Genomic DNA, 26,154 nt, shown 5'->3' on the forward strand with positions numbered 1-26,154 from the left:
CTTATTTCCTTCCAGTGCTGAGGCAATGCAGTTCTAAGGCTTCTACCTGATGTCCTATGTATAGCCCTGTGTATAATGAGGTCTTTCTAGTCTGGTGGGGTTAGGGGTAGGAAATCTTCCCTGTCCTGTATAAGCACTGGGAATGTTTGACTTACTCCACCCTCAGATATGTTCCTCTCTCCTATGCACATTTCAGTGCTCAGCCAAACACCCGTGGAGCTCTTCTACAGAGCCCGAGAGCATGCACGCTCTCTCTTGCACATCCTCCTTCTCTTTGGTACCCTGCAAATTCTCATTTGGATTTTCTGAACTTCAACCTTTTCCCTCAACTCAGTGAGGAAGCAGGCTCCATTTGAGCTCTCTCATTTGGGATTCCAGTCTGTGACTAATTTGCTTCCCTTTTCTCAGGGACCAAAGTCCTAGGCTGCCTCTTGTCCAATGTCTGAGACCATTGTGTCCTCTAAATCGGTGGGTGGGGGGTCTCTAACTATGTAGAAAAGAGTTTAAATTTCATCATGATTCCAACATGGTCAGAAGCAGTTCACTAAAACTTCCATCATTTTAAAAACCATTTCTCATTAAGATGTATTCATCACATGTTCAGTATCTTTCTATTGTGGAAATACATAACTTCATCTATCTTCATGTCCACTTTTATTTCTGTACAACAGATCTCTAGAATTGGAATTGCTAAGCCAAAGAGTATACTTTCAAAATTTTGGTGTGTGGCAAGAACTGTGAAGGGGTCTAACATTTTCACCTAAGTTAGCTTGCCATAGTTTCATAGGTGAATGACAGAAGACATGAAACTCCTGAATTAGAGGAGTTTCATGTAATAAAATAAAGACCTTATTACTCACTGTAGAAGTAACAGCCAGAGTCTGAGCATATTTATACCAGTTCGTGGAGCCCTAATTCCCATAGGGTTCCATACAAGGTCAGATGGTCCCTGCATTTGCAGTGGATTAGTACCAGAACTTTTTTTTTTTTTTTTAAACCAAAGAACAGACTTCATAGTGAGCTGAAAACAGGCCAGTTACTGAGTGCCCACAGCCCAGTAATGAGTGGTCACAGGGTACTCACCCTAGGGGTGCTGGGCTAGTTAGATGCCTGTGTGTGTAGCAAAGGAAACTGTTGAGCATCAGGAGTGGGAAGACTTGGGATCTGGTGCACTCAGCCAGAATTCACAGGGATGCTCAGGTTCCATGGCTGAGTTTTCTCCCCCCAAAATAATGTAACATTTACTCCAAAAAGGATAGGCCAACTTGAGCTTGCCTTCAGACTGTGTGAAAGAGTTGCATGTCTGAAAGACTGTGTTGCAGGTATGAGAATACTATCAATCTACATAATTTAGCCAATTTATAAGTGAAAGATGAAATCTTTATTGTGTGTTTTCATTCCAAGTGAGGTTGGATACTATTTCAAATGTTTATTGATAGGTTTAAAAGAACATTTTCACAAACTAACTCCTCCCTCAGAGACTTTTCTTTCCATGTTCCTGACTTGGGGAAAACAAAGGAAGACAGAGCTCTGCCTACCATCCGAGTTGGTCAGTGTTGGCGGGGTTTCCCGTGTGAGCGCTCTCTAATCGGCTACAACTGGACGGCTGTGCTATTTCCACCTCATCATGTGCTGTGTGGTCACAAACTCTTGTCATGCAACGTGTGACGCCCTTTCCTCTCCGCCTGTTTGTTCCCAGCTCCAAAAATAGCCAGGAGTCAGGACAGTAGGGCCTTTCCTTTTTCTTATACATGCACCAGGTCCACCTGTCTAAGGAGGAAGTGCAGTTAGCACAGGAATCCACGGATTCGTGCATCTGGAGGTTTCTTTTTCTGCTGTCACCGAGTGCAGGGCCTTGGGTCTCAGCTGTGCAGCAAAGCGGCAGGTTTCTCTCTAGAAACCCACTGCCGGGCAGACGGAACCAGAACCATACTTGAAGGCCCGAGCGATCTGTGCTGAAGAGAAGCTTATGCCAGTAAAGGGAGCTCTCCTGAAGGTCTCTCTGCGAGGCTTCCGCGGTCGAGCCTTGTGCTAGCCTGGCGTTGTCCCTTTCTGTGTACACTGATCTTACCGAGCACGATTAGAAGCTGTAAAATGTGACAGTGACTTAGTGGCGTCCTAAGAGTTTTATCCCCCTGAGCCGCCGGTGCCCATCGAGTTAGCGCCGGGCGTCGGGGGCTGGAGCTCTGCCCGCGGCACCGCCCACCGGGGCCGAACAGCAGCCTCGCCCCGCCCCCCGGCCGGCGCTGGGCCAACCCGCTCGGAGCCCGCCCCCCAGCGGGGAGCCCCAGAGCCTGCAGCGCCGGGTATCCGCGCTGGCGCTGCGCGCCTCGGGCCCACTCGGATCCCGCCATGGCGTCCGCGGATCCCGGCGGGGTGGCGATCGTTGGCAGGTACAGGACTCCGAGCCCCACATTGTTGCCACTGGAGTCCAGGGAGACGCGGTACCCCGCGCGTGAGGCCCTCGGGATGGGTGCCCGGGTCGCCGGCCCTGCGAGCGGGTGGGAGCGGCGCAGCCCGTGCCAGCCTTCCGCTTCCCCAATGCCCGGTGGCCCTTGCCGCGCTCCGCACGGAGCTGGCTGGGCTGGGAGGAGCGCTCGGGGCAGCGGCGGTGGCTTGGCAAGTCCCATCACACTGTCGAGTGCTGTTTTGTTTCCCGTGGTGCTGGCTCTCCGGGAGGCTGGAAAAGCTTACAGCGCAACCCGGGTTGCAAAGCTGTTGTTGCGTCTGTTGAGTAGTGCCGGGTGAGCCAGCAAGTCCACGGAGGCGCTCTGGGCACTGTGTACTAACGAAAGGAATCCAGGCGCAATCCTGCGAGAACTGTCTTCTTATTTCCATTTTACGAATAAGAAAACTGAGACTGAGGCCGAGCGCGGTGGCTCACGCCTGTAATCCCAGCACTTTTGAGAGGCCGAGGCGGGCGGATCGTCTGAGCGTAAGAGTTCGAGCCCAGACTGAGCAAGAGTGAGACCCCCACCCCCCGCCTCTAAAAATAACCAGGTGTTGTGGCGGGCGCCTGTAGTCCCAGCTGGTTGGGAGGCTGAGGCAAGAGAATCACTTGAGCCCAAGAGTCTGAGGTTGCTGTGAGCAATGATGGCCTGGGTAGGGGGGTGGGGGGAGGGAGGGCGACAAAGTGAAACTGTCTAAAAAAAAAAAAAACCCAAAACAAAACAAAAGGAAAAAACTGAGATTAAGCAGTTTACCCTAGATCTTAGTCGTTTAGAATCGTCTAACACAGCGGGTGGGGGCCAGATGCGCGCTCGGTTAAGTCTCCCTGCAGGGCGCGTTGCTGCCCGGAGGCTGGTACCCTCGCCAGAGATAGAACAGGTGCTGGAGAACAAACAGGGCTTTCCTAAATGGCGTTTGCCGGGGTTGGGGTGGGAGCTTGGGGAGGCGATGGAGCCAGTTTTCCCGGTGTATCACTTTTAATATAAAGCCTAAATTCCATCCAAATTGACTTCTGCTTTGTGCTCCCAACTCCCCACCTTAACTTGCTATTTTCATTTAAAAAAGGACACTCAGGTGTACCTTTACAGTGTTAGCAATCTGTCAGTGTCTTAATACTTGCTATACTTGCTATTGACAGTTAAAAGCACCTTTTTGGTCGCTGTTTGTGTCCCTTTATGCCATGGAAGTGTGGGCCTGCCGGCTCCCTCTCTTTGGAGCCCCACTACTTTACGGCCCTGTCTGGAGATTAGTCCCAGTGTTAAGCGTTTTTCCTCTAGAGCCCTTGAAGGAAGGTCTCAGGATGCTTGTTGTCAGTTTTCTTTTGCTCACAGAGCAGTGGAATTAACTGTGCCTTTGTACTTTCTGGGACCATGGGTGCCCTGTGGCTGAATAGGGAGGGAATATAAAAAGTACACTTTGCACCCATTGCAGTAATTATGTTTATCTTACATAGTTATCGAAGGTCAAGGGCTGGAGTTTTGTAAATCTTGAGTGAGCCCAGGAGTGGTGTTCCAAGTGCAGCCAATAAATGTAAGCCCTTTGATTGTGTAGTTATCCAGCTGTGGGTGGGTTAGTCTCCTCGGAGGGAGCTGCTGTTGGCAATCAGTTTACTTCTGATTCTTTGAGGGAGGTTGACCCAGAACCACAGGAATAATCTGAGCCTTCAGCTTGTCTCTGTATTTTCTGGTTATGAAAGTCCTGTCGTTCCCCTTCCCCAGCCACGGACAGACGCCCAGCTCTGCTTCCAGGCAGGGGAAGGCAGTTAAATAGGGCTTGGGGAATGTAAATCAATTTGCTAAAACCTGGTTGACTTTCCTTCTTGGGTTTTAGCACACCAAAAGTTACATATTTCAATTTCAGGAACCTACTTTTCCTCTTTCCTTGTCAGTTTCCAGATTTCCTAATTTTAGAAGCACTTGCTAGAAATCGTCTCATTTTTTTTTTCCTCTTTCTGTTGACCTGTCCCCTAAGGCCACTCCTCCTCAGGGCCACTTAGCTTTCTGTGAGCAGCCACGGAGTGTCCCTTCAGAAAGGTGGGTTTGAAAGAGGAAGAGTGGGTTTTGGAGAGTTAAGGGAGGAGGGAAAACCCTCTTGGGTTCAGGGCTACAGGAACACAGAGGGAAAATCTGGTAATGACAACTTTTAAAACTAGGAATAGAGATAAGTGTCTTGAAGTTAGTAAGTTTGCTCAGGCTTTCCTTGTTCAGGCTTACCTTTTGTGTAACACTGTTTCTGAACATCCACCACAGTTTAAAATAGGGACCTGTTTGGAGGAGACCATCCTGTGCTGGTGCCTTGTACACCCTTCTCCTACCCACTTTCCTTTTCAAAAAGCACATTCCATCAGAACTGAGGTCAGGAACAATCTCCTCCAGGAAAATCTCTGCTTCTGGGGCCTTCCCTTTAGGGCAGAAACTGTCTTGTCACCAGTTGTGTGACCACCATGCCTAGTCCTAGCAGACAGATGTTTGGGTGCGTGTAACAGTGATTATGTATTTTTTCCAAATGTTTGGTGTGAAGGGCTTGATAGGATATTGCTTTGCATCAAACAGGCACCCCCTAAACTAGGGGAGGGTAGGAAATGGACACCTGGCCTGAGTCTCCATTTTTTTTTTTTTAAATACCAAAAATTTTCTTTGGGATGATATGTGTATTTTTTGTAAGAAAGTCTGAAGTATAAAATTTCTTTGAAGTGCCGAGGGATTTTCCTGCTAATTTATGGACATAATACAGACACAGCACCTAGCAAGCCTTAGGATGCTCCTGTTGCCTATTGAGTTGGCTTAAACATTAAATGTGCCCTTCCTAAGAACTATTTAGTAGTTTGTTCTTCTTTTTTTTTTTTTAATTGTTGGGGATTCATTGAGGGCACAAGAAACCAGGTTACACTGATTGCATTTGTTAGGTAAAGTCCCTCTTAAAATCGTGTCTTGCCCCCCAAAGGTGTGGCACACACCAAGGCCCCACCCCCTTCCTCCTTCCCTCTCTCTGCTCTTCCTTTCCCCACCCCTCCCTCCTTCTTTCTCTCTCTGCTCTCTCCTTCCCCCACCCCCACCATGTCATTAATTGTCCTCATATCAAAATTGAGTACATAGGATTCATGCTTCTTTATTCTTGTGATGCTTTACTAAGAATAATATCTTCTACTTCCATCCAGGTTAATACAAAGGATGTAAAGTCTCTATTTTTTTTTAATGTGAATAGTATTCCATGGTATACATATACCACAAAGGTTTACCTATTTTATTTATTATTTCAAAACATCAACTCCTTGTTTCATTAATTTTCTGAATGATTGTTTTGTTTTTAATTTCATTGATCTCTGATTTAATTTTGGAGATTTCTTTTCTGGGTTTAGGCTTAGATTGTTCTTCTTTTTCTAATTCCATAAGATGGCTTGTGAGTTTGTTGATGCGCTCTCTTTCTGTTTTTTGAATGTAGGCATCTAAAGCGATAAATTTTCCTCTCAAAACTGCCTTTGGAATATCCCACAGGTTTTGGTAGCTCATGTCATCATTGTTGTTATGCTCTAGGAAGTTAATGATTACCTGTTTTATTTCTTCCTGCACCCATCTGACATTCAACAGAAGGTTGTTTAATTTCCCTGCCTTTGTGTGGGGTCAAGCGTTTTTGTTAGAGTTGAGTTCCACCTTTAGTGTCTTGTGATCTGAGAAGATACAAGGTAAAATTTCAATTCTTTTGATTCTGTTGAGGTTTGTTTTATGTCCTAGGATGTGATCAATTTCTGAGAATGTTTCATGGGGTGATGAGAAGAATGTATATTCTTTATCTTTGGGATGGAGTGTCCTATACACAACTATCCAGCACAGTTGTTCTATGGTCTCATTTAAATCTCTTATATCTTTGTTTAATTTCTGTTTAGAGGATCTGTCCAGCTGTGTAAGAGGAGTGTTAAAGTCCCCCGTTATAATGGTATTATAGGCTATCATATTGCTCAGACTGAGTAACGTCTGTTTCAGATATCTGGGAGCATTTAAATTGGGTGCATAAATATTTAGAATTGAAACACCTTCTTGTTGTATTTTTCCCTTGACCTATATAAAGTGACCATGTTTGTCTTTTTTGACTTTAGTTGCTTTAAATCCACATGTATCTGAAAATAAGATTGCAACTCCTCTTTTCTTCTGAATTCCATTTACCTGAAAAATTGTCTTTCAACCCTTAACTTGTAGTTTTAATTTGTCTTTTGAAGCCAGGTGTGTTTCCTGCAGACAGCAAATGGATGGCTTGTGTTTTTTAATCTAGTCAGCAAATTGATGTCTCTTCAATGGGGAATTCAAGCCATTAACATTTATTGAGATAATTGATAAGTGTGGTAGTGTTCTATTCATCTTATTTTGTGAGAGTCCATTGCTTAGTTTTATCTTTTGCATCAGTGTCGAAGCTAGGTTTTGTCCTTTAATTGCTGAGTTCTTACTTTGCTGTAGATCCATTGTCATGGTCAGTGTATAGAACAGGTTGAAGTATTTCCTTTAGAGCTGGTCTTCTTGTGGCGAATTTCCTCAGTGTTTGTATATCAGTAAATGATTTGAATTCTCTGTCAATTTTAAAGCTTAGCTTAGCAGGATATAGAATTCTGGGCTGTAAATTGTTCTGTTTAAGTAGATTAAAGGTAGATGATCATTGTCTTCTTGCTTGGAAAGTTTCATTAGAGAAGTCTGCAGTCATCCTAATGGATTTGCCCCTGTAGGTCAACTCGCTACAAGCTTCAAGCTACTCCTGGCAGCTTGAAGAATCTTTTCTTTTGTTTTGACTTTGGACAGGTTCATTGCAATGTGTCTTGGAGAAGCTCGGTTGGTGTTGAGGCGATCTGGGGTCCAATATCCCTGTGAAAGAAATGTGTCAGAACCTTTGGTGATATTTGGGAAATTTTCATTTATAATATTTTCTAGTATGGCTTCCATTCCCCTGGGGCCTTCTTCTTCCCCTTCTGGTATACCTATCACTTGTGTATTTGAACACTTCATAAAGTCCCATAATTCTGTCAGTGAATGTTCTGCTTTCTCTCTCTTCTTTTCTTCCTCTTTAACTATCTGAGTTATCTCCAGAACTTTGTCCTCTACCTCTGAGATTCTTTCTTTTGCATGGTCTAATCTGTTGTTGATACTTTCTATTACATCTTTTTTTGTGTGTGTGTAGAGACAGAGTCTCACTGTACCGCCCTCAGGTAGAGTGCCGTGGCGTCACACGGCTCACAGCAACCTCTTAACTCTTGGGCTTACGCTATTCTCTTGCCTCAGCCTCCCGAGCAGCTGGGACTACAGGCGCCCGCCACAACGCCCGGCTATTTCTATTGCATCTTTAAGTTCCCTAATTGCTTCAATTCCTTCAGGTCTGCTATATACTTTCTATATTCTTCATATCATTCATCTCTTATTTGATTCTGTTTTTTCAATTTCCTTGTGGTTATTTTCCACTTAATCAGCAGTTTCCTTCATTGTTTCCATCATTTCCTTCATTGTTTTCATCATGTGTATTCTAAATTCCCTTTCTGTCATTTCTAACATTTCTTTCTTTTTTTTTTTTAGGTCAGATTTTTTTTTTTTTTTTTTGTAGAGACAGAGTCTCACTTTATGGCCCTCGGTAGAGTGCTGTGGCCTCACACAGCTCACAGCAACCTCCAACTCCTGGGCTTAAGCGATTCTCTTGCCTCAGCCTCCCGAGTAGCTGGGACTACAGGCACCCTCTAACATTTCTTTATAGGTGGAATCCTGTGCAGTAGCTACCTCATAGTCCCTTGGGTGGCGGGGGGGTTGCTCTGGACTGTTTTTTCAAGTTGCCAGGATTTTTCTGCTGATTCTTTCTCATGAGTGATTTCTTTTATCTGTTTCTTTGCCCAAATTTTCCTTTCACTTCCTCTTGGTCTTTAAGTTGCCATGCCTCTGGACCAGGGTTTTGATGAGTCCTTAAAAACCCCTCAACCTCTGGGGGTGCCGAGTTGGGTGGTTCCCTTGAGGTTAGCAGCTCTTTGCTAGCCTGTTCAGACACAGTACCCCACCTCCACCAAGTAGAGAGGAAAGACAAAAATGCTATAAATCAAACCAAAACAAGCAAATAGAAAACTTTATGGGATAAAATTTGGGGAAAAACCATATAATAGGGGTAGAAACACTAGCAAAAATTAAGTTCTAATCATTGAAAAAGGCAACAATGGGAAAATATGTTTAAACTAGAAAAATGAAGAAAAGAAAAAAAGGAAAAATCTATAGGGAAAACGTTGAAATTAAAAAACAAAACAACAAGAACAACAATAACAACCAAAAAAAAAAAAAAAAAAACCAAACAGAGCAGTATATATCTCTTGCTGAATGTTGTCTGGGTAACAGGTAACAGGTGATCTTCTGGGGTATGAGATGTTAATCACAATGCTGATACGCCTGTATGAGATGGAGACTGGAGGCCTCTGCTGATTTCTCAAACCCCACAGGGTGGAGAGCCTAAAGTGGAGACCCTAAATCTCTCCTCAGCCATTGTAAAAGGCACTTTAAACTGCTAACTTGGCTAAGCGGAAGCTTTCCCAGGAAAGTGCTTGTTGCTGGGATCACTCCTGAAGCGGCTATCCACTTAACCAGTGTGCCAAAACCGATCTCACTTATGCCTCTGAGGGCTAAGGCTGCAAGGTGTCTCAGTCCCCACCTTTAGGGTGCTCAGTCACTAGATTCCCATTCCTTGCTCTGCAATCCTGAAGGTGGAATTTGCCGGGGCACTTCTCCCACAGTGGCTCTGCGTGACCCACAGCTGAACACTATTATCTCTGTCTGCCTCAGCAGCTCAGTCTGGGGCCCTAGACAACACTTAAATTCCTCCGCACCCTTGCCCAAGTTCTCCCAAGGTAGTTCAACTGAGTGCCAAGTCCAAAAAAACCAAAGCAGCTCACAGTTAAGGCCTTTACAGTTTGCAATCTCACTGGTGCTGTACTTAAGCTGCTGACTGGGTTAGACTAAACTAACACACGCAATCACTTGCCAGTTTTCCACTGCTTTTGTCCTTCTCCTGGAGTCCCGAAGTCTCTCGCTGACTCTCTGTGTTCTCAAAGGGATGTTTAAGGGCAGATCCCACCAGCCAGAGTCTTATCTCCCCAGACTCACCGTGCCCAGTTGCAAGGAAGCTGTTACTTGGCTGCCATCTTGCTCCTCTCTCTATTTTGTAGTTCTTATTGGCAAAATATCATAATAGACTTGGATCACAAGTGTAGGAAGTTTTGCTCAACGTTTATGCAATAAATAACCTTATATATTACTTACTTAGATATATCTAGAGATTTATTCAAAGTGGCATTCATGACAGTATTGATTCAGTTTATTTTCTCCCCTGCTACTTTGCATACTGTGTTTGTACGCATTAGCCTTCTGCGGTACCAGTTGAGATTTAGGAGTCTAGAAACCTTAAAGCATATAAGAATGGGAAAGAGTGGGACTGCACTAGAGCAGTTTTCAAACTTTCCAAAGACATTTTTTTCAACATCCAAGTCACCATGGTCCTTACGTTTGCATATTGCTTGCCAAATAAATTGACCCTAGTAACTGTTTATAGTGAAAAATTGCTATTAATACGAATGTTCACACTTAAAGGAATGTTCCATTATAAATGAAATGTTCCATATCTTTAAATGTTTCATTAGAAAGGAAATAATAAGTCTCGGTGCAGTCTCAGTTTGTGCCACACCTTTTGGGTGGGAAAAAAAGTACCTCTATTATGGGCTCCCCTTATGCGGTCCCCTGATATCCTGCCATTCAGAAGTTAATAAGAGGTCACAGGTGCTCAGGACAGGAAGCCAATTGTTTTGGGGCCTGTTGGGGCAAGAAAGCCCACTCTGATCTCTGTGCCTCTCCTAGATGGGGCTCCTCTGTAGATGCCCACTTCTTGTCTTGCTGGCTTTCTTCCCTCCCCTGTGAGTTTTTCCTGCACACTGTTCCAGCCTTAACTTTGTGCACTTTCAGGCACAGTGCTGGTTACTGATTCATAGTTTCTATAGTTTAGGTCTAGTTTTCAGGAGAGGAAATTTGATTGGCTCAGCTCTGCGTGAGTACAGAGAGCACAGGTGCTAGTGAGCCAGCTGATTGGCTGCCTCTGGCCAGGCGTGCATGTCCTGCCCGCTCATCAGTGACTGCATAGACATGAGCTGTGAGGTCACGGAGGGATACCAGCTGTGTCCCAGGACTCAGCTTTCTGCTGCAGGTCCTCAAGGAAGATGGGCAATATAGGTGCTGTAACCTGCTATGATAGGGATAAACCTGCTTTGCCTTTAACACATGTTATATGAAATATAAGTGATTTCCTCAACTTTGTATGATAAACATTGAAAGTATAGAAAAAATTTGTCGCATACCCACTTCTATATTTAGTTGTTAAAAATTTGCTATATTTGGGGGGGCGGTGCCTGTGGCTCAAAGGAGTAGGGCGCCGGCCCTATATGCCACAGGTAGCAGGTTCAGACCCAGCCCCGGCCATAAACTGCAAAAAAAAAAAAAAAGCTGTATTTGCTTTGTAAGTAATTTAATTTACCAGTTCTGAATATTTGATGGTTAGTTTTTAACATTTTAGCTAATATAAATTCTGTGAATGGTATCTTTCTGCATTACCCTTGTAACCTAAGATTCTAAAAGTAAAATTCCTAGGTCTAATGTTATAAACAAAATTTTGATATAGGCTGTTAGGTTGCCTTCCAGATAGTTTATGCCAAATCACATTCCTCCACCACAGGATAAGTGTGCCTGTTTCTCTGTAATTTCAACTAATGCTGAGAGTGGTCAGTCTTCAATCTCTGCAATTCTGAGATATATTTTATTTGCCATTGTTAGGTTGATACATATATTTATTTGCTATTTATTAGACTAAGGTAGTTGAATATGTTTTCAGGTTTTTTGTTGCTTCTTCAGACTTTATCCAAGCCCCTAACCCACTTGGTGTGTTCATCTTTTTCTTCTGGACTTGTAGGAATTTTTGTATATTTAGATATTATTTCCTTTTGAACTTTTGTATTATAGTGATTTTTCACTATAAACAGTTATTAGGGTCAATTTATTTGGCAAGCAGCATGCAAACATGAGGACCATGGTGACTTGCATGTTGAAAAAATGTCTTCGGAAAGTTTGAAAACTGCTCTAGTGCAAATCTCTCCTTCCTACCTCCCATCCCACTGCCTTTGTGGATGAACAACTGCTGCCCACTTGGGCATATGACTGACTTCTGATTTCTGTGAGAGCATAATGGTAGCATGGGTAAGGATGGAACTCAGCATCCTGACACCAAACAGACCCCTGAGATAAATGATTTACAACACTATATATAAGTCATGTTACCCATTAGAAAAGTAAAGTGAGGGCAGCGCCTGTGGCTCAGTGAGTAGGGCGCTGGCCCCGTATGCTGAGGGTGGCGGGTTGGGACCCAGCCCCGGCCAAACTGCAACAGAAAAATAGCTGGGCGTTGTGGCGGGCACCTGTAGTCCCAGCTGCTCGGGAGGCTGAGGCAAGAGAATCGGGTAAGCCCGAGAGTTAGAGGTTGCTGTGAGCCGTGTGACGCCACGGCACTCTACCCGAGGGCGGTACAGTGAGACCCTATCTCTACAAAAAAAAAAAAAAAAAGAAAAGTAAAGTGAGCCACAAATGCAAGCTATGTATGTAATTACCTTTTCTAGTAGTTAAATTAAAAAAGTTAAAAGCCAGTTGCAGTGGCTCTCACCTATAATCTCAGTGTTTTGGGGAGGCCAAGGCAAGAGGATCACTTGCGGACAGGAGTTCAAGACCAACCTGGGCAACATAGACCCCATCTCTACAGGAAATAAAAAACAAAAAAAGAAAAAGGTAAAAGAAAACAGGTGAAATCAATTTTGATATTTTAACAATATTTATGTGTTATTTCAATAAGTAATGCAAAAAGACTTAATATTTTATATTGTCTTCAAAACCCAGTGTGTATCTTATATTTGTTTACCTATTTATATTTGTACACAATATATATTATCATAGTGTTATTACACTTACTACCCTGTTTCCCCGAAAATAAGACATCCTCCAAAAATAAGACCTACTTACAGGAAAGATAAGACGTCCCCTGAAAATAGACCTAGCATATCTTTGGGAGCACACCTTAAAATAAGATACTGTCTTATTTTCAGGGAAACAGGGTAGCACACCTCAGCTCAGGCAGCTACTTTGCAGTGTTAGCAATCCCTGTGGCTAGTGGCTCCCTCCCTGGGCAGTGAAGGTTTAAGCAGTGATGTGACCTTTGCTAATCAAGAATGATCTTTAGAAAGCTTCCTTCTTCCTGAATGTGCACAATGTTAGGGCATACAACACACTCCCTGGGTGAAGGGCTCAACTACAACTTGAACTATACCTAGAAACTCAGTGTAACCTAATCATTTCTACCCTCATATTAATCTGAAATTTGGAAAAACAAAAAAAGAGTTTCCTCCCCCTCTTTGGTGGCTCTCCGTGCAGTGCACACTGGTCACTGTGATGCAAATCAAGGTGGGGTGGGGGGGAGTTCTGTTTGATGAGATGAACCTGTTTTACCCTGTGGAACATCTTTGACCTCTAGACCAATGGAGCACCCCCATTTCTATACAGCCTCCTTTCTCCCAGGTGCTGGCCTCTCCCCCACTGTGTGGCAGACATGAATGTAAGGGCACCTAGTAGGTAGAGGGATCTGAGATTACTCTCAAGGCCTGAGGGCTAGTCAGTCAACTTGATCTGGTCCCCAGTCACATCAGTATGTGGTGAAGCTTTTCCATGCATTGAAGGGATGGGTTATTTTGAAGAGTTGCATATTAAACTACAAAATAGGTAAGGAATTCTCTCTCTCTCTTTTTTTTTTTTTTAGAGACAGTCTCACTATGTTGCCCTTGGTTAGAGTACTGTGGCATCACAGCTCACATCAACCTCTAGCTCTTGGGACTTAGGTGATTCTCTTGCCTCAGTCTCCAGAGTAGTTGGGACGACAGGCACCCGCCACAATGCCCAGCTATTTTTTTGTCACAGTTTGGCCGGGGCTGGGTTTGAACCCAACACCCTCCGTATATGGGGCTGGCGCCCTACTCATTGAGCCACAGGCGCCACCCCAAAGGAATTCTTTTCTTAAAAACATTTTAATGAATTATGTCACACAGCAAAGTGCAGAAGTAAGTGCAGTTGTCTTCTGGTCTCCATGGAGGATGGGATCCAGGACTGCCTGTGGATACTAAAATCCGTGGGTGCTCAAGTCCTGGACCTAAAATGATGTAGTGCTGGCATGGAACCCAGGCACATCCTCACATTTGGTTACATCATCTCCAGGTTACTTACAGTACCTGAGAAAATGTCAGTGCTATGTACATGTACTACAATGTAGTCATTATACTACATTGTTCAGGGAACGTGGCAAGGAAAAAGCCTACATATTTAGTATGGGCAAAATATGTCCCAGATTCCATCCAGGACACCACATTACATCACCTTATCACTTCTGTTTCGACTGCTCTAGACTGTGACAATTTCTCAGACTTTCTTTGTTTTTGAGGACCTTGTGGGGCACTGGCCTCAACAGGGGTCTGTCTGATGTTTTCTTCTTGAGTACACCGGAGCTGTGGGTTTGGGGAAAGATGGCCACCAAGGCAAAGTGCCCTTCTTGTCACGTGTCAAGGGCACACACTCAGACATCACTGTTGATGCTGACCTTGAACACCTGGCTGAGGATGAGGCATTTGTCAGGTTTCTCTACTCCTGAGTTGCCCCAGTACCCACCTGCCTGCACTGTGCTCCCTAGAAGGTAGTGTCCTGTGTAGCCCACACTACTGGATGGGGAGTGACTCGCCTCTTAGGGTGGAGAAGCTATATAAATTGCCAGCATTCTTCTGCAAGAGATTGGCTTCTTATGCATTTACTTATTTAGACATTTATATCTGTATGGATTCATAGATATTTACTGTGTGCCTTGTTTCATAATCCAATGTTACTTTATTTTGTTGCTCAAGGTGTTCTAGCTTTAGCCATTGGGAGCTCTTATAGTGGGAGCTTTTGTCCTTGTGACGTGCTGGTCAACATAGGGTCTTTAATTTTTTGAAGCCCTTTATTTCTGGCACTGCAAAATGCTCCAGGCTCATCCTGTGTACTTCCTGGTTCAGCCCTAAAATTACCCATTTCTCCAAGAATTTCTGCCCCTTTTTATTGGAGAATGAGATTAAAAATCAAAGTTTGGACTCTAGATATGTTCCATACTTTGGTTTTTAAGCCTTTGAATGGGCCTGTGTGAACTCTGCATGGCTTTTTCATTCTCCAGTAGGTCTGAGACAGCAAGTGCAGTGTAGTTATTGAGAGTAAGGACCCGAGTCAGGCTGCTTGGTTTCATCTCATGGCTCTAGCAGCTATAACCTGTGTGGACTTAATCCCTCGGTGCCTCAGTTTCCCCTGTGTAAATATTTTAAGTATAGTATACTATATAACTAAAAAAACTCATCTGGCTTAGAAATGAAAAGGTATTCAATTACGTTAACTTGCATCCTTTCTTAATTTTATTTCCCTTTAGTGGAATCATTGGGCGAAACTGGGCTATGTTGTTTGCCAGTGGAGGCTTCAAGGTGAAACTCTATGATGTTGAGCAACAGCAGATAACAGATGCCCTGGACAACATCAGGTGGGTCAGCTGATGCCTTCCGGGAGGAACTGAAATGAATTTCTCTCAGTCGGTCTTGCTTATCATATCCTTGATCCTGTAAATATCTGTGACTTCACTTTCTTGTTTGGTGGTGATCATGGTACCTCTGAGTTGATAAAGGCTGGAACATGAATTACAACCAGAGACAGGGCTCTTGTAGGATAGGATTCTTTGGGTTGAGAAGATACCGGTTGGGTGTTGGGAGGCTGCACGTGAATCTCAGGCTTTGTACCGAAGTGGGCTTGGAGATTTGTCTCTCTGTGTCTACAAGGCTGGAGAGCAGGGTACCTGGGCTCCATCTGGGCAGAATGACCCGCTTCTGCCTATGACAGCCAGAGGTGCAGAGGCATTACGTCTTAGGACAGAAGTCCCTCAGGGTTTTTTGATCTGTATTAATCCAGTGATGGCAGGACCCAAATTAAAACGCTCCTGGATCTCAGAGGTTTATCGGTACTCTTATGAGGAGAAAGAGTTGGAATTACTGTGCGGTTGTTAATGACTGACAACTGCACTAGTTTAATGTGTGAGAGTGAGTGAACTTCTCAAATGCTAAGAATGGCCAGGGCTGAGTTTTAGAAATGGTAGTCACAAGGCATAGAAGAATAGGAACCAAAGAAAAAGGCAGAAAGTGACAGAGGTCAAAGATAGAGGAACCAAACCAAGGCAGCGTGCCAGAAGGCAAACAGCCTGACTGATGGCCGCCTGAGCTGGCCATCACTGAACATGACTCTGACAATCTCAGACCTGGGATTTATGACTAGAGGGGTCCTCAAACTGCAGCCCGCGGGCCACATGAGGCAGTGTGATTGTATTTGTTCCTGTTTTGTTTTTTTACTTCAAAATAAGATATGTGCAGTGTGCATAGGAATTTGTTCATAGTTTTTTTTTTTTTTTTTTTTTTTTTACCAGTTCTCCAACAGTCTGAGGGACAGGAACTGGCCTCTGTTTAAAAAGTTTGAGGACGCCTGGTAGAATTTGCATTTTTGTAGAAAAGTATAGTTAATTCATCATTTCATGTGATCTTGGACTAGAAGCATTAAATTCTGACTGGGTACAAGTGGCTCATGACTGTAATTTCAGTGCTTTGGGAGGCCAAGTTAGGAAGATCACTTAAGGCCAGGAGTTTGAAACTAGCTTGGACAAACATAGACCCCAACTCTACAAAAAATTTAGAAATTAGCTGGATGTGGTGGCGTATACCTATAGTTCCAGCTGCTTGGAAGGCTGAAATGGGAAAATTGTTTGAGCCCCGGTGTTTGGGGCCACAGTGAGCTATGATGATACCACTGCACTCCAGCCTATATGACAGAGCAAGACCCTGTCTCTTAAAAAACAAAAACCAATTGATTAAGCCCAGGAGTTTGAGATTGCTGTGAGCTATGATGCCACAGCACTCTACTAAGGGTGATAAAATAAGATTGTGTTTCAAAAACAAAAAACAGTTGTGTACCCCAGTACAACATTTTTTTTTATCCTAGTATAATATAGTTTTACAGATTAAGAACTTTAACCCAGAGAAGTTAGTTCTTCCATATAGTTACATACAGCCAATACCAAGATAAAATGTCAACCTTTAAGACAAAAACCAAAAATTTAAACAACCACCACAAAACTCATGTAGACTTTACTATTTTGGAAGGAGGAGGACTTGGCCCCACCATGCATGTTCTGTTCACTAGTGTTGTGTAGGTGGATAATAAGTTCATCCTGCCATGGAGCTTATGCCTAGAAATCTTACTTAAATCCCAAACCCTTTGAGGTAGATATTATTGCCAGTGGTTTTTTTGGTTTTGTTTTCCATTGCACCTGGCTTATTGACATTATTTTGTGAGAAAATTTAGGTCTATCCAAGAGAAGAAACCTACTCAAAGACACAGTAAGACATAAGATTCCAGCCCTGGTCTGTCTGACTTCAAAGAACCCTTAAGCATCTTCATATTCATTTATACAATTTGCTGTAGAGACTCTACAAACATCACTTTAAATATAACATTTGATATGTACAAAAGAATAGATCATTTATGTAAGCTCAAGAATAACACTAAAATGAACATCTGTGACTCTACCCCCCAGCCTAAGATGTAGAACGTTATCAGTGTGCACCTTTTGGATTTCATCCCCTCTGCCTTCCCACCAGAGGTTATTAATCTTGTGTATTTTGTATTTACCATTTCCTTGCCTTAAAAATACTTCTATTTAATATTTATCTTAAATAACATATTGTTTGGTTTTGCTTATTTTTTTTGTGTTCTATAAGACTGTTTCTTTAAGGTATTCAGGTTATTGCCCAGAGTCATAGAACATCTATTTTTATTGCTATGTCATATTCTATTATGTGAGTTTGCTATGAATTATTGTCCTCTTGATGAAAATTATAGCTCTTTCCAATATGGAGCTGTTGTAGATAATGCTATTTTTAATATTCTCACATATGTTTCCAAGTGTACAAGTGCAAGAGTCTCTGCAGGGTACATACCTATGAGTGAGACTGCTGAGTCTCTTCCCTACAAGGATTTTGAGTGCATGAATATTTGAAGTATCTCATTTTGTCATCTTGTCTTTTAATTTCTTATTTTCTGTGTCCCTGTGTTTTTTTTTAAGAGACAGAGTCTCACTTTATTGCCCTCATTAGAGTACTGTGGTGTCACAGTTCACAGCAAACTCTAGCTCTTGGGCTTAGGTGATTCTCTTGCCTCAGCTTCCAGAGTAGTTGGGACTACAGGCACCTGCCCAGAATGCCCAGCTATTTTTTTGTTGCAGTTTGGCTGGAGCCGGGTTCAAACCTGCCACCCTTGGTATATGGGCCAGCGCTGAACTCACTGAGCCACAGGCACCGCCCTGTCCCTGTGTTTTTAAGAATACATTTCTTCCAGTTCACTAATTCTTTTTTTTAGCAGTGTCTAATCTGTTTAAACTGTGTACTGAGTTTATTTTAGTAACTTAGTTTTTTATAAGTTCAATTTGCCTTTTTCCCTAGATACATTGTTCATTTTCATAGTCTCTCATTGTCTGTTCATTCTTTGTGGTTCCATATTTCATATCTTTGAGTAGTCATAATTCTTTTGGATTAATGCCTGATAATTCCAATGTTGAATCTGTCTTAGATTTATTCTTCAGAATCAGATTCTGAGATGAGGATTCCTGGGCAGGAGATTTGTTAAGGAAGTGCTCCCAGGAGAGAGCAATAATGGAATAGGGGAAGGATAGGATAAATAAGAAGAAACCAACTAAGGGTATGATTTCTGGAGAAATCTAAGGCTCAAAGATTCCATGGGAGTTCCGAAGCTTAGGGTACACCACAAAGTTTGTCACTCATTAAGGCTAGGAAGCTGAGCTTTCATATCTCTTTCTGGATATAAACTCTCAGACATGTCCAGTTCTGGGTCTGGGTCCAGGATAGTACTCTAAGGAAGGCTACAGGTGGGAGCCTTTAGCAACAGAGAGTTCAAGGGCTGGGGAATGGACACCCAGTGCTGGTGTAGGGGATTCTGAGATCTGGGTGGAATACCAACAACATTCATTATAGTGGCTCACCACAATACTGAGGATCTTAAATAAAATATTATGAGTCATATTCAGGAGTACTGGTTGAGAACCTACTGTGTGCCAGGCACATGTTACTACTGGGAATTAAGTAGTAACCACAATAGATTAAGATCTCTGAGTTCGAGGAACTCCTACTCTGGAGGGGACAGGAGAGCTACAGACGTATATAATACAAAATTAGTTACTAAAATACGTGGTATGTTAGAGCAGGCATTGGCAAACCATGTTCTGTGGTCTGTTGTGTATAGATTTTTTTTTGCAGTTTTTGGCCAGGGCTGGGTTTGAACCTGCCACCTCCGGCATATGGGGCTGGTGCTCTACCCCTTTGAGCCACAGGCCCCACCCTGTTGTGTATAGATTTTTTAATTGCTAGGTTTTTCCTTTTTTATATTATTATTATTTATTGTTGGAGATTCATTGAGGGTACAATAAACCAGGTTACACTGATTGCATTTGTTAGGTAAAGTCCCTCTTGCAATCGTGTCTTATCCCCAGAAGGTGTGGCACACACCAAGGGTCCACCCTCTCCCTCCTTCTGTCTCCCTGCTCTTCCTTTCCCCACCCCTTCCTCTTTCTCTCTCTCTCTCTGCTCTCCCCTTCCTTCACCCCCATTGTGACCTTAATTGTCATTAATTGTCCTCATATCAAAATTGAGTACATAGGATTCATGCTTCTCCATTCTTGTGATGCTTTACTAAAAATAATATCTTCCACTTCCATCCAGGTTAATACAAAGGATGTAAAGTCTCTATTTTTTTTTTTTTAATGTGAATAGTATTCCATGGTATACATATACCACAGCTTGTTAATCCATTCCTGAGTTGGTGGGCATTTAGGCGGTTTCCACATTTTGGCGATTGTAAATTGAGCTGCAATAAACAGTCTAGTACAAGTGTCCTTATGATAAAAGGATTATTTTCCTTCTGGGTAGATGCCTAGTAATGGGATTGCAGGATCAAATGGGAGGTCTAGCTTGAGTGCTTTGAGGTTTCTCCATACTTCCTTCCAGAAAGGTTGCACTAGTTTGCAGTCCCACCAGCAGTGTAAAAGTGTTCCCTTCTCTCCACATCCACGCCAGCATCTGCAGTTTTGAGATTTTGTGATGTGGGCCATTCTCACTGGGGTTCGATGGTATCTCAGGGTGGTATTAATTTGCATTTCTCTAATAGATAGAGATGATGAACATTTTTTCATGTGTTTGTTAGCCATTCCTCTGTCTTCTTTAGAGAAGGTTCTATTCATGTCTCTTGCCCATTGATATATGGGATTGTTGGCTTTGTTCATGTGGATTAATTTGAGTTCTCTATAGATCCTAGTTATCAAGCTTTTGTCTGATTCAAAATATGCAAATATCCTTTCCCATTGTGTAGGTTGTGTATTTGCTTATGTGGGTGTCTCCTTAGCTGTACAGAAGCTTTTCAGTTTGATGAAGTCCCATTTGTTTATTTTGTTGTTGTTGCAATTGCCATGGCAGTCTTCTTCATGAAGTCTTTCCCCAGACCAATATCTTCCAGTGTTTTTTGTATACTTTCTTTGAGGATTTTTATTGTTTCATGCCTTAAATTTAAGTGCTTTATCCATCTTGAATCAATTTTTGTGAGTGGAGAAAGATGTGGGTCCAGTTTCAGTCTTTTACATGTAGACATCCAGTTCTCTCAACACCATTTATTGAATAGGGAGTCTCCTCCAAGATATTTTCTTGTTTGGTTTATCAAAGATTAGGTGGTTACAAGATTTTAGTTTAATTTCCTGGTTTTCTGTTCAATTCCAAGTGTCTATGTCTCTATTTTTGTGCCAGTAGCATGCTGTCTTGACCACTATGGCTTTGTAGTACAGCCTAAAATCTGGTATGGTGATGCCCTCAGCTTTATTTTTATTACTGAGAACTGCCTTAGCTATACGTTTTTTTTTCTGGTTCCATACAAAACACTGAATCATTTTTTCCAAATCTTGAAAGTACGATGTTGGTATTTGAATAGGAATGGCATTGAATAGGTAGATTGCTTTGGGAAGTATAGACATTTTAACAATGTTGATTCTTCCCAGCCATGAGCATGGTATGTTCTCCATTTGTTATTATGCTGTGCTATTTCCTTTCTGAGGATTTCATAATTTTCTGTATAGAGGTCCTTCACCACCTTTGTTAGGTATATTCCTAGATATTTCATTTTCATTGAAACTATGGTGAAGGGAGTTGTGTCCTTAATTAGCTTCTCATCTTGACTGTTATTGGCATATACAAAGGCTACTGACTTGTGTACATTGATTTTACATCCAGAGACATTACTGTATTTTTTGATGACTTCCAGGAGTCTTGTGGTTGAGTCTTTGGGATTCTCTAAGTAGAAGATCATGTCATCAGCAAAGAGGGAGAGTTTGACCTCCTCTGCTCCCATTTGGATTCCCTTTATTTTCTTGTCTTGCCTAATTGTATTGGCTAGAACTTCAAGTACTCTTTTGAATAGTAAAGGTGATAGAGGACAACCTTGTCTGGTTCCAGTTCTAAGAGGAAAAGCTTTCAGTTTTACTCTGTTCAGTAAAATATTAGCTCTGGGTTTGTCATAGATAGCTTCAGGCAGTCTCAGAAATGTGCCACCTATGCCTATACTCTTCAGTGTTCTAATTAGAAAACGATGCTGGATTTTATCGAATGCTTTTTCTTCATCTATTGAGAGGATCATATGGTCTTTATTTTTGCCTCTGTTAATATGGTGGGTAACGTTTATGGACTTGGGTATGTTAAACCAGCCTTGCATCTCTGGGATGAAACCTACTTGATCATGATGTATAACTTTTTTGATGATAAGCTGTAATTTATTGGCTAGGATTTTGTTGAGAATTTTTGCATCATAGATTCATGAGTGACATTGGTCTGAAATTCTCCTTTTTAGTTGGGTCTTTTCCTGGTTTTGGTATCAGGGTGATGTTTGCTTTGTAGAACATGTTGGGGAAGATTCCTTCCTCCTAAATTTTTTGGAATAATTTCTGTAGTACATGAATAAGCTCTTCCTTGAAGGTTTGATAGAATTCTGGTATGAAGCCATCTAGACCAGGGCATTTTTTGGTTGGAAGCTTTTTTATTGTTTCTTTAATCTCAGTAATGAAATTGATCTGTTCAGAAGCTCTGTTTCTTCCTGGCTAAGTCTAGGGAGAGGGTGTGATTCCAAATATTGATCATTTCCTTCACATTGTCAAATTCTGGGCATAGAGTTTCTGGTAGTATTCAGAGATGATCTTTTGTATCTCTGTGGGATCAGTTGTTATTTCCCCTTTATCATTTCTGATTGAGGTTACTAGAGATTTTACTTTTCTATTTCTAGTTATTCTGGCTAAAGGCTTACATATTTTATTTATTTATTTATTTATTATTATTTTTTTTTTTTGGCCGGGGCTGGGTTTGAACCCACCATCTCCGGCATATGGGACTGGCACCCTACTCCTTGAGCCACAGGCGCCGCCCTTATTTATTTTTTTAAAACACCAACTCCTTGTTTCATTAATTTTCTGAATGATTGTTTTGTTTTTAATTTCATTGATCTCTGATTTAATTTTGGAGATTTTTTTTTTCTTCTACTGGGTTTAGGCTTATATTGTTCTTCTTTTTCCAGTTCCATAAGATGGATTGTGAGTTTGTTGATGCGCTCTCTTTCTGTTTTTGAATGTAGGCATCTAAAGCGATAAATTTTCCTCTCAAAACTGCCTTTGGAATATCCCACAGGTTTTGGTAGCTCATGTCATCATTGTTGTTATGCTCTAGGAAGTTAATGATTACCTGTTTTATTTCTTCCTGCACCCATCTGACATTCAACAGAAGGTTGTTTAATTTCCCTGCCTTTGTGTGGGGTCGAGTGTTTTTGTTAGAGTTGAGTTCCACCTTTAGTGTCTTGTGGTCTGAGAAGATACAAGGTAAAATTTCAATTCTTTTGATTCTGTTGAGGTTTGTTTTATGTCCTAGGATGTGATCAATTTCTGAGAGTGTTCCATGGGACGATGAGAAGAATGTATATTCTTTATCTTTGAGATGGAGTGTCCTATACACAATTATCCAGCACAGTTGTTCTATGGTCTCATTTAAATCTCTTATATCTTTGTTAATTTCTGTTTAGAGGATCTGTCCAGCTCTGTAAGAGGAGTGTTAAAGTCCCCTGTTATAATGGTATTATAGGCTATCATATTGCTCAGACTGAGTAACGTCTGTTTCAAGAATCTGGGAGCATTTAAATTGGGTGCATAAATATTTAGAATTGAAACATCTTCTTGTTGTATTTTCCCTTGACCAATATAAAGTGACCATGTTTGTCTTTTTTGACTTTAATTGCTTTAAATCCACATGTATCTGAAAATAAGAGCGCAACTTCTCTTTTCTTCTGAATTCCATTTGCCTGAAAAATTATCTTCCAACCCTTGACTCGTAGTTTTAATTTGTCTTTTGAAGCCAGGTGTGTTTCCTGCAGACAGCAAATGGATGGCTTGTGTTTTTTAATCGATGTCTCTTCAGTGGGGAATTCAAGCCATTAACATTTATTGAGATAATTGATAAGTGTGGTAGTATTCTAATCATCTTATTTTCTGAGAGTCCTTTGCTTAGTTTTATCTTTTGCATCAGTGTGGAAGCTAGGTTCTGTCCTTTAATTGCTGAGTTCTTACTTTGCTGTTGATCCATTGTGATGGTCAGTGTGTAGAACAGGTTGAAGTATTTCCTTTAGAGCTGGTCTTCTTGTGGCAAATTTCCTCAGTGTTTGTATATCAGTAAGTGATTTGAATTCTCTGTCAATTTTAAAGCTTAGCTTAGCAGGATATAGAATTCTGGGCTGTAAATTGTTCTGTTTAAGTAGATTAAAGGTAGATGACCATTGTCTTCTTGCTTGGAAAGTTTCATTAGAGAAGTCTGTAGTCACCCTGATAGATTTGCCCCTGTAGGTAACTGGCACTTATTCCTGGCAGCTTGATGAATCTGTTCTTTTGTCTTGACTTTGGACAGGTTCATCACAATATGTCTCGGAGAGGCTTGGTTAGAGTTGAGCCGACCTGGAGTCTGATATCCCTCTGAAAGGAGTGTGTCAGAGTCTTTGGTGATATTTGGGAGATTTCATTTATAATATTTTCTAGTATGGCTTCCATTCCTCTGGGGCATTCTTCTTCCCCTTCTGGGATTCCTATAACTTGTATGTTTGAACACTTCATAAAGTCCCATAATTCTGTCAGTGAACGTTCTGCTTTCTCTCTCTTCTTTTCTGCCTCTTTAACTATCTGAATTATCTCAAGAACTTTGTCCTCTACCTCTGAAATTCTTTCTTCTGCATGGTCTAACCTGTTGTTGATACTTTCTATTGCATCTTTAAGTTCCCTAATTGACTGCTTCAGTTCCTTCAGCTCTGCTATACCTTTCTATATTCTTCATATTGTTCATCTCTTACTTGATTCTGTTTTTGGATTTCCTTTTGGTTATTTTCTACTTTATTAGCAGTTTCCTTCATTATTTCCATCATGTGTATTCTAAATTCCCTTTCTGTCATTCCTAACATTTCTTTATAGGTGGAATCCTCTGCAATAGCTATCTCATGGTCTCTTGAAAAGGTTCCTCTGGACTGGTTTTTCAAGTTGCCTGGAGTTTTCTGCTGATTCTTCCTCATGTGTGATTTCTTTTATCTGTTTCCTTCCCTAATTTTTTTTCATTTCCTCTTGCTCTTTAAGTTTCCACGCAGCTGCCGGCGGGATTAGATCCAACACACGCAACTACTTGCCAGTTTTCCACGGCTTTTGTCCTCCTCTTGGGGTCCAGAAGTCTCTTCCTGACGCCTTCAGGTCAAATATCTGATAGTGGTAAGAGAACTATTAGAACCAGGCTCCAGAACACACGATCTTAACTATTACTCTAGTTTCCATGTGTGGTGTGAGGAGAAATTTCCTCTTTGGCTTGGAAGTTTTGCTGAAAGATCAGCTCACAATAAGGCAGATTAGTAAAAATCGGTTTTTGCTTTTTATAAGTTTTATTTTTTAGAGCAGTATAGGCTCACAGCAAAGAAGTACAGAGATTTCTTTTCCACATGCCTCTTCCCTCTACATGTTCACAGCCCCTACTCAACTTCCCCCACTCAGATTGGTACATTTGTTACAATTCATGAACCTAAATTGACATCATCACCCAAAGTGCATGGTTGACATTAGGATTCACTGTTGGTGTTGTATGTTTTATGGGTGTGACAAATGCATGTGACATGTATCCACCATTGTATTATCATTCAGAGGGTTTCACTACTCTCAACCTCCTGTATTCCACCTGTCCATCCTTCCCTCCCCCTAACTTGTGGCAACTACAGACCCTTTAGGGGATGGTAGGAAGCAACTTATTGATAATCAAAGCCATTAAGGGGAATAAAATTGTCAAGAACTTTAAGGAATTTATGGTATTCCTAAATCAGTAAAATTGAATCTACTTTGTTAAATTCTTTCTTTATTCCCACATTCAGTAGTTCTGTGAAAGTGAGAGCATAGCAAACCCCACTTGGAAAATGGTGGTTGTTAAGTGTGCTGTTTTCTATCCTTGAGTGTCAATCCCAACTTATCAGCAGGCCTGGACTTCTAATTAGCTTTCCAGTGATAGTGTCCTGACGGGTGGGTCTGCAGCTGAGAGATAATAGCTTAGACACCGGCCCAGTATCTGAGGAGAGCTCTGCCTAGGGGAGAAGAGACCCCACAGGCTCCAGATGTGGGGTTGGTGAACCTTTTCTGTGCAGGCCAGATTGTGAACACTTTAGCTTTTCGAATCTTGTGTCTGTCCCAGCTTAATTGTGGGCTGGGAACAGCTATGAACACAGGGGCATGGCTGTGTCCCAATATAGCTTTATTTTATAGGTTAACTCTGAATTATGTTCATGGGATTTTCTTGTGCCATTAAATACGGCTAAACACATTTTTCTAATGTTTTAAAAATGTGAAAACTGCCCTCACAGGGGGACTAGAGTTAGCCTGAGGGCTGTGTTGGCCACCCTACTCTAGATTTCACTTCTATTTTGTGAAGTTGATTCCAACTTAGTGGTATCTAAGAGAGAACCCCAGAGTTCCTAATTGAGAAGTTCCTTGTTCTGTTCCTTGGGGCACTTGTATTTTAGGCCTTACATTTTAGGTATGTCATTGAAGGTTTTGGTCACTTTTAAAGTCCTTTCAGGCAGCAGGGAGTAAATGGGAGGTTTGGGTAAGGTTTTTGGCTATTTTTTTTATTTTTATTTTTTAAATTGGATTAAAGTGTTTGCTATTATCCTACAATACTTAAGAGCTATGTATTTTTTTAAGATCAGACCTTACTCTATTGTTCTAGGCTAGAATGTAGTGGCATCATCATAGCTCCCAGCAACCTCAAACTCTTGAGCTCAAGTGATTCTCCTGCCTTAGCCTTCCAGGCAGCCAGAACTATAGGCGTACACCACCATGCCTGGCTAATTTCATTTTTACTTTTTTTTACAAACAGATCTTGATATGTTACCGAGGCGGCTTTGAATTCCTGGG

General features: G+C 41.8%; 1 protein-coding gene across 1 annotated transcript in view; it reads left to right on the top strand.

Annotated features, from left to right (window-relative positions):
• Positions 1-2,250: 2,250 nt before the first annotated feature.
• Positions 2,251-26,154, top strand: part of CRYL1 (crystallin lambda 1) — a 124,627-nt gene continuing 100,723 nt past the window's right edge. Inside the window, exons 1-2 of the mRNA XM_053563630.1 lie at positions 2,251-2,393; positions 14,974-15,081. Of these exons, the coding sequence (XP_053419605.1) occupies positions 2,353-2,393; positions 14,974-15,081 (149 nt within the window). The 5' untranslated portion in view covers positions 2,251-2,352. The remainder of the gene's footprint in view (positions 2,394-14,973; positions 15,082-26,154) is intronic.

The sequence above is a fragment of the Nycticebus coucang genome, chromosome 15 (genome assembly GCF_027406575.1).
Source record: "Nycticebus coucang isolate mNycCou1 chromosome 15, mNycCou1.pri, whole genome shotgun sequence".
NCBI classification, from domain to species: Eukaryota; Metazoa; Chordata; class Mammalia; order Primates; family Lorisidae; genus Nycticebus; species Nycticebus coucang.